The sequence below is a fragment of the Anabrus simplex genome, chromosome 7 (assembly GCF_040414725.1).
Source record: "Anabrus simplex isolate iqAnaSimp1 chromosome 7, ASM4041472v1, whole genome shotgun sequence".
In the NCBI taxonomy this organism is placed as follows: domain Eukaryota; kingdom Metazoa; phylum Arthropoda; class Insecta; order Orthoptera; family Tettigoniidae; genus Anabrus; species Anabrus simplex.
The window spans coordinates 296,437,551-296,453,916 of record NC_090271.1 but is presented as its reverse complement, the minus strand read 5'-3'; the positions used below and the strand labels follow the sequence as shown (position 1 = coordinate 296,453,916).

The 16,366-nt window shown below is 42.6% G+C and overlaps 1 protein-coding gene across 1 annotated transcript in view; it reads right to left on the bottom strand.

Moving 5' to 3' along the window:
• Window positions 1-16,366, bottom strand: part of LOC136877820 (synaptogenesis protein syg-1) — a 493,171-nt gene that overhangs the window by 329,863 nt on the left and 146,942 nt on the right. The window contains exon 3 of the mRNA XM_068228753.1: window positions 135-318. Within this exon, the coding sequence (XP_068084854.1) occupies window positions 135-318 (184 nt within the window). The remainder of the gene's footprint in view (window positions 1-134; window positions 319-16,366) is intronic.

Genomic DNA, 16,366 nt, shown 5'->3' with positions numbered 1-16,366 from the left:
TAAAGACAACATATATTAGAAAAACATAGGCAGGCGAAAAGAATACTAAATTAGAACTTATTGGAAATTGAATCTAGTAAGAATAATACATTCAGTTTGCCTGTAGGGAATGTAGAGTATTGATCAACCTTTACCTCGTACGACGAGGCGCACTGGTGCAGATGTCAGAGCGTCTTGAGTCGTGAAATCCGACGCCGTCACCTGACATTCCCATTCTCCATCGTCAAACTCAAGCGTGGCGGCGCGGACCCAAAGACTGCAGTCTCCTTTACTTTGGTCCCCAGCCCATTCGTACTTGTTGGCGTATATTCCAACTGGCTGCAACAGAAGACAGCAATTATGGTCCACTTAAGTTTCATAGGTGCAAAGGGAGTATATATAGAGTCCAGAAGAAATTTATTCATATTCTGTGAAACATTTCAAAAAATAATTGGCATTTGCAGCCGGGATAAAACACAGGACATTGTACTAAAATATTGCCACAGAAATGTCTTAATATATTGTGATCTTAGACAGAAAATTGAAAGACATCCCAACGGTTCAGTCATCAGATTTCACTGAAGGGTATTGCAAGGAAAATAAAGAGCAAGGTAACTTCCTTTAACTTACTATCTTTGCACATACAAGTCCGCTAAGTCGAATAAAATGTACGCAAAGTAGACCTTACTAATTATACGTTCACTTGATTCATTTTAGGAACTGGTTACAGTAGGAATCATGTAAAAATCATGTTGTAAGCCATGCCAGAGTATATTCCGCAGAGCAGACGCTTCAGGTCGCTAGGTTTTGGATTCATAGGGATGTATTTAGTTCGTTTATCATAATATTCTGAAAGAAACTAGTCGGTATGTAACGTAAATATGAAAGAAAACATAGTTAGACACATGACACTTTATTTACAAATAAAACATTTAACTTCTTTGCAGGCGGTCTTCACACAATTTTAACAATGGTCGATATTTGAGGTAATGATATTGACTTTACGACCCACTAACTACTTTTATGGTTTTCTGTGACACCGAGGCTGACGTATTTGAGCATCTTGAATTACCACACGACTGAGCCAGGATCGAACCTTACAAGTTGGGGTCAGAAGGCCAATGTCTCAACCGTCTAAGCCACTCAGTCTGGCATCAATGATTGACAACTGTTTCAACAACATCTGGGGAGGAACTGGTTCCCGGGAAGATTTGAATAAGTGCATGCATAGCAAGTGGAGGAATTTGTGCTGACATTCCTGGAACGTTAAAAGCATGTAAGATTGCTTTTATGAACAAAATGTTAACATTGGACTGCTGATACGATCCATAGTTCATAAGTTACAATCCTAATCTTCTTAACCCTAGAACGAAACACCGTCACTTTGATTACACAAACCACACTCTTGAGTGTCGGATGACCCACTTAAAATACATAGTTTAACCAACTATTTAAATATTCGTGTTGACATTTTCTGTCATTTTTTAAAATCCAGAATATAGAATTATAGTATTATTTAATTTTAAACTCTGACATTGTTCAGTACTGAAATGGGTTACTCAATTATCCACCAACGCGCTGAACCTATCTGGTGAATAAATGACACCAAAATTAATTTATTGTACAAATAAATAACGTCTCAAAATAGTACACCATCTTTTATTGGCTCCTGGATATTGGTATAATAAATTTACTTTTTTATTACTGTATCTCGAATGGAAAGGATTAGTAGATGACTTGTGGCCAATCTTAAAGTATTTACCAAGGAAATATTTCTTCAGCATCTTTAGACACACCTTCAAACTCGTCCTCGACGCAATCGTCTTCAGCGGTTTCACCTTCACCGTCACTGTCAAAAATGTTTATTAATCAAACATTACTCAATTTTCTGTGCACTTCGATTTCATGTCCTACTTTGCCATTCATTATTTTTGAAATTTCGTGTAGCACCAGGGTCTTAAATACGCCATTTCTACAGTACAATGCCTCTATACCCTTAATATTAAAAGAAGCATTCTGACATATAAGGCTGGAGGCAGGAGCATTGCACAGTGTTGCCATATTCCTGCATTCCTTTCTCCTTTCCTTCGCTTCGGGCTAACTTTTTCGTCCGTTCAAGCCGCTGAGTTGTGTTGTGTGTAACTGAGAAGTGAGAGGTTTGGCAACTCCAAGCAACACGAGCCGGCCAGCGGCTTATCTCCATGGCAACCACAGTGGGCCTGTCCTTGTTTCCATAGCAACAATACCCCCTACTCCCTTCTCCTCACCCGGGCAGGCAGTAAACAGACCTCCTCTAAGAACTGTCCGAACGCGTCTTTCAATATTAAACAATAGTTACGGTATTCAACAAAATATAACATTTATATAATGACATAATTGGTAATAAAATATATTATTTTAAAGTTTTTGTGTTAATTTCTTACAAGTTGCTTTAAATCACACCTGATCACGTAGGTGTTATGGCGACGATGGGATAGGAAACGACGAGGAGTGGGAAGGAAGCAGCCGTAGCCTTAATTGAGGTACAGCCCCAGCATTTGCCTGGTGTAAAAATGGGAAACTACGGAAAACAATCTTCATGGCTGCCGACATTGGAGTTCGAACCCACTATCTCCCGAATACCGGATACTAGCCGCAGTTAAGCAACCGCAGCTATCGAGCTCGATATCATTGAAAGTATTGTTACGCAAACAACACTAGGGGGTCTTACGTGACCCAAACGTACAATTCCAACTATCACCCAAACTCGGAATGTAGAGTGAAGAAAATGAAACCCCTGTAATACTATTTGGTATGTTTGCCAGGATGATCGTAGAACGGTAGGGTCATGGCTGACGCCACAGTGCGTGAGCATGAAAGCAGCTTGCAGTGATTAAGGATTGTATTCACACCGATCCTTATATTTATCTGTAGTGTAAGTGATACATTTACCAAACCATCTGGGAACAACAATGATAATTTTGAGACCAGTTTCTCCATAATACAGGGTGTAGATAAACTTTGTTTAGTGTATTAAAAGAGCGTTGGAAGGTACCAGTACAAGTACCGGGTACCCACAATTAAACTGACTCTGTTCAGCACGGAACAGCACAAACTGTAATGATCGTAGGAGAGTCTGAAGTTTCGCAGATATACTAACTAATCAATGCCCTCGCGAATATGCAAAAAATCAGTTAGTTCAAAGTCTTCCCACCGGGCGAAAGTATGGCGCTATAAGCAGATGAAACGTGCAATATTCCTTAATTTTGACATCAATTTCTTGGTAACGCAGTAACAGCTGCATCATCTCTAAACATTTTCCGTTTGAATAGCCTTCAAATGGCCCGACGTAAATCAATATGCGGATATTTTAAGGATCTTGTCTATCGAGGACATACCCCGTCTCTGCCTGATCTAAGGCCAGCATACAACGACATGGCACTCTGATTTCACCCGACATGCTGCGGGCAATCTTCGACATTTTGCTGAGTTAGGAGGCCATATTGAACATTTATTGTAACTGTTACCGTGTTTTTGTGGTAGTTATGCGTGAAAGAAGGTGCGGGGTGGTGAACGGGTCTCAAGCTACTAAAGTAAAATTAATTTAAAATTTAACCAGGTTATATTTTCTTTTCAAAAACAAAGAAATAACAAGCATGGCAGGTACAAAGTAGCAAGTCAAAGGGTAGTTACAATATTTACAGGGTTTGGGCTTTCGAGCCCTGAAAACACAATGCCTGGGCAATCAGCTCAGTTTTACCTCCAAACACAAGTTTCAACAGAGGGGCAGAAAACCCCATTCATGCCTAGGAGCCCTAGCTCCAAATTACACTGAAAAGCCTCCACGAGGCATACAACACACAATTTTCAAAAGAGCCACTCGCTCTCAAATTTAAGCCTCTCTCAGGCCACACCAAACTCCACCTTCAAGTTGTCCTCACTGGACATAAACACAGGGGTAAAATACCCAATCTACTGAGGTCTATTAAATGCAAAGGAGGTTAATTAAATGACCTCTAAAATAACAATTTGAGAGGAGGCGAACTTGCACTCCTAATACACTTTGATTAAGACCTACTTGGCCCTAGGCCGTTAATACAAGGGCTAATCCCATACTAAAGAGGTGACTTAAGAAGAGAACAATTTGTTTTACGTTAACGAAGAATAGGTTGAGAAAAATAAGTTCACCTCAAAACAATATGAGTGGGAGCTCGAGAGGGATAGCACTCTCTATCCCAGTATGTAGCTTTAAAAGAGAATATATGAAAAGAGTAGTTACATTTAGGAAAAGGTTACATGGTGGAACGCTTCGAACCCGCCCCGAGAGTTAAACTGCTGAGCTAGCAAAGAAAGAAGTAATTAATCGGCCATTACCTTGTTGTTGACCGCTGTCGAGGAAAGAGGCGCTTCCCGCCTCCTGCTATGTACTTAATACACTGAAAGATGGAACAGAAGTGGCCCGGAGACCCTAAAATCAGCAGTTTATATCCTCTCGCGGAAGGTTCTAGGGATTAGGGGAATAAAGAACACCCTCCCACAAACTTTTTATTGGGTAGGATACAGCAACATATTCAAGTTGGGGGAAGATACCTACGATTGGTCAGAAATTAATAACAGAAATTCGGGATTGGTTAAATGCAAAACAAGGGGAAAGAGAGGGGTATACAGCCAACTTAAACAATAACTGAAACAAAATTTAGCAAAGACAAACATTTGAAATAAAAATTTCTCCAACAAAATAGTTCTTTGACTCCGCACTAGGGTGCACTATTGTTGATCTTCAGTAGTGTCCTCTAGAAGAGAAAGTTCACACTTCTTACTTCAAGCAAAACAAAAACACATCAAAAATGACACAGTTCAAAAACTCAAAATTTTCCACGTGGTGACATCTTTTGAGAAGGTAGCGAATTAATAGCGTATATAAAGTTCAAACTTCCTCCAGCAGAGGAGTTTCAACTGGCGCAAATTTTAAATTAGCGGCGTGGAGGTGTACCGCCCGGTACATACCTCCCCCCCCAAAAGTACCTCCAGGGGTGACACATGAAATCTGTTTGAAACAAGGTCCAAGTTATGCTGTGGATATGAAGATTGATTGCAGAAGCATTTATAAGATTTCTTAATTTGGTTTGATTCAGTTTCAAAATTTTGTTGTTGCAGGTGAAGTAAAGTCTTTATATATGTAGAAGTTGAATTTCTGAAGATAAACTTTTAATACTTAGCGGTGAAGAAAAATTTTGCAATTGCCACCAAATATTGCTGTGGAATTCCCAAGTGTAGTCATTGCTTATCGTAACTGTCCATGTAGTTGATGTTGATTAAGTTGAATGGCCAGACGGGCCGTTGCAGCTTGCGTCCAAAGGGAGGCCGCTCGGACCCCTCAAGTACCCTGAGATACCGCTCGCCCGCACTATGAGGGGAGCAGAGGTGTTGAAACACGCCGCGCCCGCGGTGAACATATACAGGCTGCGGGCAAGTAGCAGGTCGTGCGCCGCGCATCAGCCTTGGCCGGGAGGAGAGCTCCGGCTCGCCGTGCACCTGACGTCCTCGCTGGAGAAGAGGGGGCCCGTCCTCTGCCCCAGTTGCTGCACGGCGCCGCGCGGCTGCGGGGGCACTGAAACATTAAAGCTAGGCGGCAGAATTGTGTTGGACCATCATCTTTTTGAGGGCACAGGCTTGGTGAAGAGGTTGAGGGGTCAGCGGCGTGCAGATGTCCATGGCATTTAATACAATTCAGCCACAGTGTGTATTGGAGCAGGAGACGGGAGCGTGGTAATGGCCGAGGCAAGGACAGGATGGCAGTTTAACACATCGGGGGAGGTTTCACACAAATGCTTACATATAAAACAAAATATTATAGAAGGGGCAGAATGCCTAGAAATTGAAAACTCAAAAAAAAAAAATATAACCTTCATATCCCCTTTCACAATGATATGAAGCAAGTTAACACGGAAATTACACCGGTTTCACCTGTGACAGGTGAACCCTAAATATCCTCTCGGTGGCTGGATTGCTTACTAACAACGTAACTGGCGTAAGAAAATCGAGAATGATACAAGGCCCATGAAATCTGGGGGCAAGCTTGCCCGCGGGAACAAAGTTCTTGACAATCACCTGGTCACCTACATTCAAAGTGGTGGGTCTCCGTCCACGATCATACCTTTCCCTAACCTTTTCATGAGATACCTTAAGATTGGCTTTAGCCTTCTTCCAAAGATCTTTAATATTATCCGGATCTATTGTCTCGGGTAGAATGTCACTCAGAGACCAGAGGTTAGAGAGCGGCGAGTTGGGGACAAACTTGAACATCAAAGAAGCTGGAGTAAATTTATGTGATTCATGAACCGCCGAATTCAAAGCAAAAGCTAACCAATGCAGGGACGTGTCCCACCTGGAATGATCATCATGATGATAGGCAATAAGTGCGGACCTGAGATTACGATTAACCCGTTCAGCCAGAGATGGTTGAGGGTAATAAGCAGAAGTAGTTACATGAGAGATGGATAAGTCAAAACAGAATTTACGAAATAAATTAGATGTAAAAGCCTTAGCATTATCAGATACAATATATTGGCACGGACCAAAAGAAGCAAAAATAGAATTTAAGCAAGTAATGGTAGACTGAGCGGTAGCCAGCTTAGTCGGAAATAACCAGGAAAATCTGGTAAAACCATCTACACATACAAAGATGAATTTGTTGGCATTTCCCTTCGACTGGGGGAAGGGTCCTACATAATCAATATACAGGCGTTCCATGGGGCGCGATGCTTGATGCGAAGACAAAAGGCCTACCTTGGTGGACATGGTGGGTTTACTGAGCAAACAAGATTTACAAGCTTTTACAAGTTCACGGATTTCACCGTCCATACCTTTCCAGATGAACATTTCACGAATCTTTTCACGAGTTTTAAATATTCGCAGATGCCCCCCTAATGGGGTCTCATGATAGTATTTGAAGATCATAGGCACAAGGACAGCTGGAACGACAACCTTCATCATCTTGTCATGCCTCGAAGGGCAACATAAAACACCATTCCTCAGAACATAAGGGACGACATGTTCCCCAGAAGAAAGGGTTTCCATTATCGGAGCCAGCGTCGGATCTTCATGTTGGTATTTCTCGATATCCCTAAAGAGCATGGGGGCATCCGTTAAGATGGCATTAACATCAGATAGTATGGACTCGGGAGGTCGACCGGTTCTTGGGTCTCGACGTCGTTTGAAAACATATGGCTGAGTCCATCAGCGACAATATTTTCGGTACCTCTGATATGTCTAACATCAAACTGGAAGGCAGAAATACGGATGGCCCAACGGGCTATACGACCAGTACGACGCGGCCTACCTAAGACCCAGCTTAAGGCTTGATTATCTGTCTCCAGGTCGAATTTAACATGTTCCAGATAGAGACGGAACTTCTCTAAGGCGAATAAGACTGCCAAACCTTCGAGCTCATATATGGAATACTTGGCTTCTTGAGCCGACAAGGTCCTAGATGCATAGGCGATGGGTCGCCTCCCTAGTTCAGTCTCTTGAAGAAGGACTGCCGCTACTGCTGACGACGACGCGTCGGTTTGGACGATGAATTTCTTCGAGAAATCAGGCATAGCAAGTACAGGGGCATTACAAAGAGCTAATTTAAGGTCTTCAAAAGCGGCTTGTTGAGAACGTCCCCACTCGAATTTGATGCCTTTCCTACGAAGAAGGTTTAAGGGCGCCGCTCTATTAGCGAAGTTAGGAATAAACTTCCTGAAGAAATTCACCATACCAATAAACCTGGCGATGCCTTTGATGTCCTTGGGAGGTTTAAAATCACGGATGGCCTGTGTTCTAGAATGATCGACGGCTACACCATCAGGTGACACAATATGCCCTAGGAAAGACATAGAGGGCTTAGCAAAGGCAACCTTGGACAACTTAACAGTTAACCCAGCTTTACGAAGGCGATCGAGAACTTCTCGCAAATGATCTAGATGCTCTTCAAAAGTCTCTGAAAATACGACGACATCATCCAAGTAGTGATATAAGTACTCAAATTTGATGTCGGAGAAGACCCTATCTAGCAGCCTAGTGAGTACAGCTGCTCCCGTGGGGAGCCCGAAAGGCACGCGGTTGTATTCATATAAATTCCAGTCCGTGGCAAACGCTGTAAGGTGTTTAGACTCCTCGGCAAGGGGAATTTGATTATAGGCCTGATTCAAGTCCAAGATAGTAAAGAACTTGGCCTTACGAAACCATGAAAAACAAGAATGAAGGTCGGGAAGGGGCACAGATTGTAACACCACCTTCCGATTGAGAGCCCTGTAATCAATGACAGGCCTGAAGCCCCCTTGGGGTTTCGGGACTAGAAAAATAGGCGAGGAATACGCTGACTTAGAGGGCCTAATAATACCATCCTTCAACATCTGATCGATAATTTCTTTCAGAGCCTTCATTTTAGGTGGAGATAGCCTATACGGTGGAAAACGGACAGGAATCGAATCCGTGACCTCAATTTTGTATTCTATCAGGTCAGTAACACCAAGAGTATCAGAAAACACCTCTGGAAACGACTGACACAGCTTACGAATACTATCAGCCTGCTCCTCAGGTAGATGTCTAAGGTCTAACAACATCTCATCCTGGGTAGGCGAAATAGAAGTACATGATGCAGAATTACACTTTAATAAAGGGATGCTACAATTAGAGGCAAATTTGAAAGTGCAAGACCTACTCTGAAGATCGAGCACAAGACCAGTGTGAAAAATAAAGTCCGCTCCCAATATAATGGGGCAAGACAAGAGCTTGGCCACAAACAATTTAACTTTCCAAGTGAATTTAAAAATACGAATTTTGACCAATAAGGAACCTAGAATTTCTAATGGGGATGAATTAGCCGAAACATATTGAACAGGAGATGAGACATAGTCAGGTAGTTTACAAACAGATTTCAATTTAGAATACCATTCAGCCGAAGTAATCGAACAAACACTGCCTGAATCTAAGAGAGCTGTAATAGGCTCGTTATTTAACTCAATCTTAAGAAAAGGAACAGGTGCGGGGGAATCCGCCGCAATCCTAAGACACTCTTTGGGACCTTCTAAAGATGAATTTGAAAATTGCTCGTTCCCTGAATTTACAACCTGTTTACCAGGGGCTGAGTCTCGGGAAGACGGATTAGTCGACTCTGCCGAAGCCACTAGTCACTTTTTATTATTGGCATAGGTAGAATTTGCACCAGAAGTTGAGCAGGAGGGGGTGCTATTCGAGTTTGGGCAATTCTTGGCGATATGTGAGAAAGCCCCACATTTAAAACAGCCTTGTGCTGAACCAGCTCCATTATTTGCCCTACTAGTTTTGACCAATGGACATTTATTGCGAAGATGGTCAGGCGACCCACAAGCATAACATTTACGGGGTGTGACTGGTCGGCGAGGTGGAGGCCGAGTATTACTAAACGAAGGAGGGGGTTCTTTTGCCACACGCAAAGAATCGGCGTACCTAACTCCTTCCGCTGAGACGGCCAACGCTTCAAGTTCAGAGAAAGTTTGCGGGCACGCCGCGAAACACAAGTATGACCTATAAGATGGTGAAATACCTTCCACAATAGCTTGTACAATTTGATCCTCAGGGAAGTGAAGAGCAAACACCCTAGTATAAAACTTAATGTCTTGTATGAAATCAGCCAAGTTCTCATCCAATCGCTGTACACGATAATAGTACTTCTGAATCAGAGAAGACCTCGCGCGGGCGGGAATAAAATTTGCAAGCAAGTGTGCATGAAAATCTTCAATAGATGACTGTTCGGCTATGGCTCTTACTATTTTGTCAGAAAGAATACCAATAGCATAAGGATAGATGATTTGCAAAATTTGACATGGAGAAAGAGAAAACACAAGGGCATGATCCTGAAATTCAACCAGAAATCTTAAAAATGAAATTACTTCACTGGTGGTATTAACCGGAAACTTAGAGATACCTCTGAGCAACATTGCCAATGGATGAGGCAAGCTGCTAAACCCGGGTGACATAGTAGGTAAAGGTTTCAATGGCAAGGAAGTTAATTCCGAACGGACGTTACTCAACGATGCACGGCGTTCAGATTCGTTGTCCAATGGGGCAGAGATAGTTTGAGCAGCAACGGTTATCCTATTAACTTCTCCCTTATGAGGCTCTTCCTCGCTACCTACATTCACTGTGGTGGGTAGATCGCTTTTGGGAGGAACCTCCCCTGTTAACAATTGAGTGACCTTGCTAGATAATTCAGACATATTTTCAAGCAGCGTACTAGCTTCCTTCTTCTGAACGTCATTCAACTTTAGAGACAACAGATCGTTAACTCTATTGGAAAAATGAAACAGCCTAGCTTGCACACGCTTAATTTGATTAGGAGAAGGATCATTTCCATCAAAAAAACTAACTACAGAAGCTAGCCCAGTAATATTCTCCGTGATCGTGGAAAGAGAGTCGTCAATTTCTTTCTCTCCCAAATTGGGGATGGAAATGGGCAAATCTAGGGACTCTCTAAGCTTGTTTGTGTCTACTGCAACCGTGCCTCCAGATTGTACATTTCTAATAGTCAATTCATAGATCAACTCCTCCTTGCACAAATAGTTAAGATGGAGAACATCCCGAGGGCCGGGCATGGTGACAGAACAATTTTGAAAAACTCAAAAGATTCCAGCAACTGGGAAAATAGTTAGAGTTCGGAACAAAACAATGTTTAGCCGTCAAAAGGGGCTAAATTGAGACCCATTCAACCACGCTCTGCTACCACTTGTTACCGTGTTTTTGTGGTAGTTATGCGTGAAAGAAGGTGCGGGGTGTTGAACGGGTCTCAAGCTACTAAAGTAAAATTAATTTAAAATTTAACCAGGTTATATTTTCTTTTCAAAAACAAAGAAATAACAAGCATGGCAGGTACAAAGTAGCAAGTCAAAGGGTAGTTACAATATTTACAGGGTTTGGGCTTTCGAGCCCTGAAAACACAATGCCTGGGCAATCAGCTCAGTTTTACCTCCAAACACAAGTTTCAACAGAGGGGCAGAAAACCCCATTCATGCCTAGGAGCCCTAGCTCCAAATTACACTGAAAAGCCTCCACGAGGCATACAACACACAATTTTCAAAAGAGCCACTCGCTCTCAAATTTAAGCCTCTCTCAGGCCACACCAAACTCCACCTTCAAGTTGTCCTCACTGGACATAAACACAGGGGTAAAATACCCAATCTACTGAGGTCTATTAAATGCAAAGGAGGTTAATTAAATGACCTCTAAAATAACAATTTGAGAGGAGGCGAACTTGCACTCCTAATACACTTTGATTAAGACCTACTTGGCCCTAGGCCGTTAATACAAGGGCTAATCCCATACTAAAGAGGTGACTTAAGAAGAGAACAATTTGTTTTACGTTAACGAAGAATAGGTTGAGAAAAATAAGTTCACCTCAAAACAATATGAGTGGGAGCTCGAGAGGGATAGCACTCTCTATCCCAGTATGTAGCTTTAAAAGAGAATATATGAAAAGAGTAGTTACATTTAGGAAAAGGTTACATGGTGGAACGCTTCGAACCCGCCCCGAGAGTTAAACTGCTGAGCTAGCAAAGAAAGAAGTAATTAATCGGCCATTACCTTGTTGTTGACCGCTGTCGAGGAAAGAGGCGCTTCCCGCCTCCTGCTATGTACTTAATACACTGAAAGATGGAACAGAAGTGGCCCGGAGACCCTGAAATCAGCAGTTTATATCCTCTCGCGGAAGGTTCTAGGGATTAGGGGAATAAAGAACACCCTCCCACAAACTTTTTATTGGGTAGGATACAGCAACATATTCAAGTTGGGGGAAGATACCTACGATTGGTCAGAAATTAATAACAGAAATTCGGGATTGGTTAAATGCAAAACAAGGGGAAAGAGAGGGGTATACAGCCAACTTAAACAATAACTGAAACAAAATTTAGCAAAGACAAACATTTGAAATAAAAATTTCTCCAACAAAATAGTTCTTTGACTCCGCACTAGGGTGCACTATTGTTGATCTTCAGTAGTGTCCTCTAGAAGAGAAAGTTCACACTTCTTACTTCAAGCAAAACAAAAACACATCAAAAATGACACAGTTCAAAAACTCAAAATTTTCCACGTGGTGACATCTTTTGAGAAGGTAGCGAATTAATAGCGTATATAAAGTTCAAACTTCCTCCAGCAGAGGAGTTTCAACTGGCGCAAATTTTAAATTAGCGGTGTGGAGGTGTACCGCCCGGTACAGTAACCATGAAACCTAATAAAACTGTCACAACCACCATTATAAGGTGTTTGATATTTCCTGTCTATTTTCTGTGACCCTACAACTGCTTAAAGCCACATATTTTCACCTGGTGGCAAGACTTGGGACTAGTAATTTCGCATCATAATTCGCGAGCGCGTAGCTTAGCATATCTACGAAATTTCCGACACCAACGATCACTACAGCCCGTGCTGTGCTGCGTTGAACACTGCCAGTTTAATTGCGGATACCCGGCATTTTGATCATAAAATCATAGGTCTGCCTTGATTAGTTTAAGCGCTACGCTCGCTTAAATATTTAAGAATAACTGCTAACTTCACTGGTGACCGAGGGTAAACGTGACACACCGTTCGCTTTTGGTTTACATTTTAGCTGCACACAGATCAGAGCAGATGTTTGAAATGTCTCAAATATTTTCTGCCGCAACAGTGATCCACGTATTGTTTGGAAAATTCCCGGCGCTTTCCGGACACGATGTGCAGGAGTGACGACGAACAGGCAGAAGGACACAAGAAAGAAGGAAGAAAGCTCGCGTGGTCAACGCCTCAGCGAAAACAGTATGGCTCGGTTAAGGGGAACTGAATTTTTACACTTAACCTTAATAATTCTCGAATTCTTCTTCCTACAAATTTCATTATCAGGTTTGCCCTAGGACCGTTTTTAAAGCTTTAATTCCTGGTTTAAAGCGTAGCGGCACTGTGTATATACAGATTCTATCTTACAAACTAAGAGCGTCGAAGCGGCGTTTTTACCCACCGTTACGAAAGCTGCAGTATGCAAGGCGCGCGCATACTTCTTGACCTTGCAAGCAGCCTGCACATGTTCGACCAGGCAAGCAAGAGTCGCCAGTCTGAATCTCAGCTGTTAACATGCTGCGACAGTTATCATTGCAACACCGTATTTTCGCATGCTAAAGTTTTGGTTTCATCTCAATGGTAGTCTGAACAGTCATAACTCTCGCTATTGGTGTGCAGAAAATCCGAATGGTGTTTATGAAGTCCTTCATTATGCTAGGAAGATTGGTGTTTGGTGTGCCGTTAGTGGAAGATGAATAATTAGGCCTAATTTCTTCGAGGCGACAGTAAATGATTCACTGATTGATGTTTGTTGTTTAAAGGGGCCTAACATCGAGGTCATCGGCCCCTAGTGGTACGAAATGAGACGAAATGAAATGACAACTTAAAATTCAAAAATCCTCCACTGACCAGAATTCAAAGCGTGAGGACGAAGAATGAATGGATGGACGGATATGAATTTAAAACGATCAGTGGATCCGACCCACAGTGCCTCACATGCACAGAAGCTGGCACAAAATAATCTTATTACAGACCAAGGGACTGCTTCTATAGCACAATGCCGATAGTCAAAATGGGTCCAAAATCCAGGTCGTCAGCCCCTCATGATGGTATTTATCGCTGGGAAAGTAGAACCATGCTACGTGTAATGTTGCGGTACTAATCAAAAGTAGCGGAAACTCGCGGTATTCCACACATTATGGTACTATTCACAGTTAGTGCAATGCGCACATGTAACACAGACCTATGGTGTTTTGCACATTGCGGCGCTATTTGAAGGCAACGCAAACCTATAAAGGCAACGCAAACCTATGACGTTCCTCACATAAGTGAACTAACAACAGGGACCCGTACTATCCCGTGGGAACTGAGCGTAGGTAAGGCAGAACCATGGTGTCGCTCATCCCATGGTGTCACTCATATAGGGATACGAATCACAGGTACTGTAGGACCCACATCCTGATTCACAAACTGTCGCTAGTAATCACACACCTATTGCGTACCTAACATAGTGGTACTACGCGCAAGTAAATGCAACCCATGGTGTTCCCTGCGTGATGGTACTAATTACAAGTAGTTTCATGGTTCTAATTGGATCATCCCTTGGTTGCCCCTTTTACTCGCCTCTTACGACAGGCAGGGGATACCACGGGTGTATTCTTCGCCTGCGTCCCCCACGCACAGGGGGTTGTGTGTTTGGTCCGCGAGAGGTATTTTATTTCCCTCAAGTCCACCGGTAAGCCGGTTAGGACCCCGCTATCCGCCACCTGGGACGCGCCACGTGGGAGTATCACCTCTCCCCCTGCTACGCCTGCGTAGCAGGTTCGTGGCAATGGTAAATGAAAAGAAGTACCAAGATGGCATTTTGACGCCGTTCATCCATCAGTTAACGACAGAAGAAAAGTCGTGTGGGTGGTTTCAACAAGATTCAGCCCCTGCTCATACAGCAGAAGATTCCCTTCTTACATTCTCGGAAGTGTTTGCAGACAGAGTGATCAGTGCTGGTCTATTTCCCCCCTCGTTCTCCAGATCTAAGAGCGTGCGATTTTTTACTTGTGGAGTAAACTGACAGAAAAAGTTTATAGAATAAATCCTCACCCATTGCAGGAACTGAAGGAATATTACGAATGAAATGAGAAACATTACAGTGGTGGAACTCACTCGCGTTAGCCAGAATATGGTTGCCAGGTACAGTGCCTGTATGACCGAGGAAGTATAACACATCCAGCATCCTTTATAAGGTAAGATTTCATACAAGACTTTATACTCAATTAAAGCAGGACGGCCGCGTGCGACAGATGTTCGGCTGAGGCAGCTGCCGTAGCGCAGAGTACAAACACCGTACGTTCGCTCTTAGTTTATAAGAGAGATCATTATGCAACAAAGGTGACGCCCCTTTCTCCCAACCTGTCAGACAACACTGGATTCAAAATCTTTGGACTACCATTTCATAAACCCTCCGGAATATACTTACCTTGTAGTAGACCTACGCAGTGCACAAACAAGTCTGAGGGAGTAACTTACAGTTCAGAGCAGTTTTAAAGCAAGTATGCTTCTTCAAGCTTTCATTTGCAATTTTCTAGCTTAAAATATTTTTCAGCTCATTGCCATGTATAAAATGCTCGTTGCGACAGAGTTCTTATCAGATTCATCTGAAACCAAACCAAATCAAACCAAACCAAACCAAACCAAACCAAACCAAACCAAACCAAACCAAACCAAACCCCATGGCACTACAGCCCTTGAAGGGCCTTGGACTACCAAGCGACCGCTGCTCAGCCCGAAGGCCTGCAGATTACGAGGTGTCATGTGGTCAGCACGAAGAATCCTCTCGGCCGTTATTCTTGGCTTTCTAGACCGGGGCTGCTATCTCACCGTCAGATAGCCCCTCAATTCTAATCGCGTAGGCTGAGTGGACCTCGAACCAGCCTTCAGGTCTAGGTAAAAATCCCTGACCTGGCCGGGAATCGAACCCGGGGCCTCCGGGTGAGAGGCAGGCACGCTACCGATTCATCTGAAACCATCAGATAATATTTCAATATGAAATGGAATTAAAAGTAGTTCTGTATTTTATAATAAGTTGAATATCACCTTCATATTTTTGCTCCTAAAATAGCACTGAACTAGATTTTGCCTATTGGTGAATAATGAAAAACTGAAAACTTATATCTCTAATAGTTTATGCCTAACTGCAAAACCCAGAGTTATTATTTAGTATACGAGTATTTTTGACAAGTCTTCCAAATTTGAGCCCAAAATTAATGAAACCTGTTCTGCAGGGAGCATTCTTCATTCAACATATAAAATATAAAAACTATTTGTTAATAAGTTTACAGCAAATTAACTAATCAACTCCAAATTTTTTCGTGGTGCTATTTCTTATTAATATATGCTTGTTTTAACATTGATGATTTCACGGCCCGTACTTGTAGGCATGATACGGGCTTTTGGGCTTATGTCGTGTCAGGAAGACAAGGCGAAACACTTTTCGTTTCGCAAAGAATTTTGCTCTACGTCTTCAGAAAAAAATTTCCACTGTTCACGAGCAATACTTGTACAAAAATGAGGATTTGAAATTAAGAATGCTTTACCGTTGGAGCTGTAGTGGTGCGCTCATTCGCCAACAGGTGGCTCGCCGTATGCTGGCACAGCGGTCCAAGTGGGAGCTGACGGCAACATTAAGCTCCAATTAAGATGCTCTATCAAATCGTGCGCGCGCGTGTGTAGTAACAGAGGACATCAGATGAATCATGGACGAATGTGTCAGAATAAATAAACAGAAAATAATAAAATACAACAAAATGCAACGAAAGACACCAGGACAGAATAGAATAGAGCAGAAGAACCGAAAGGAAGT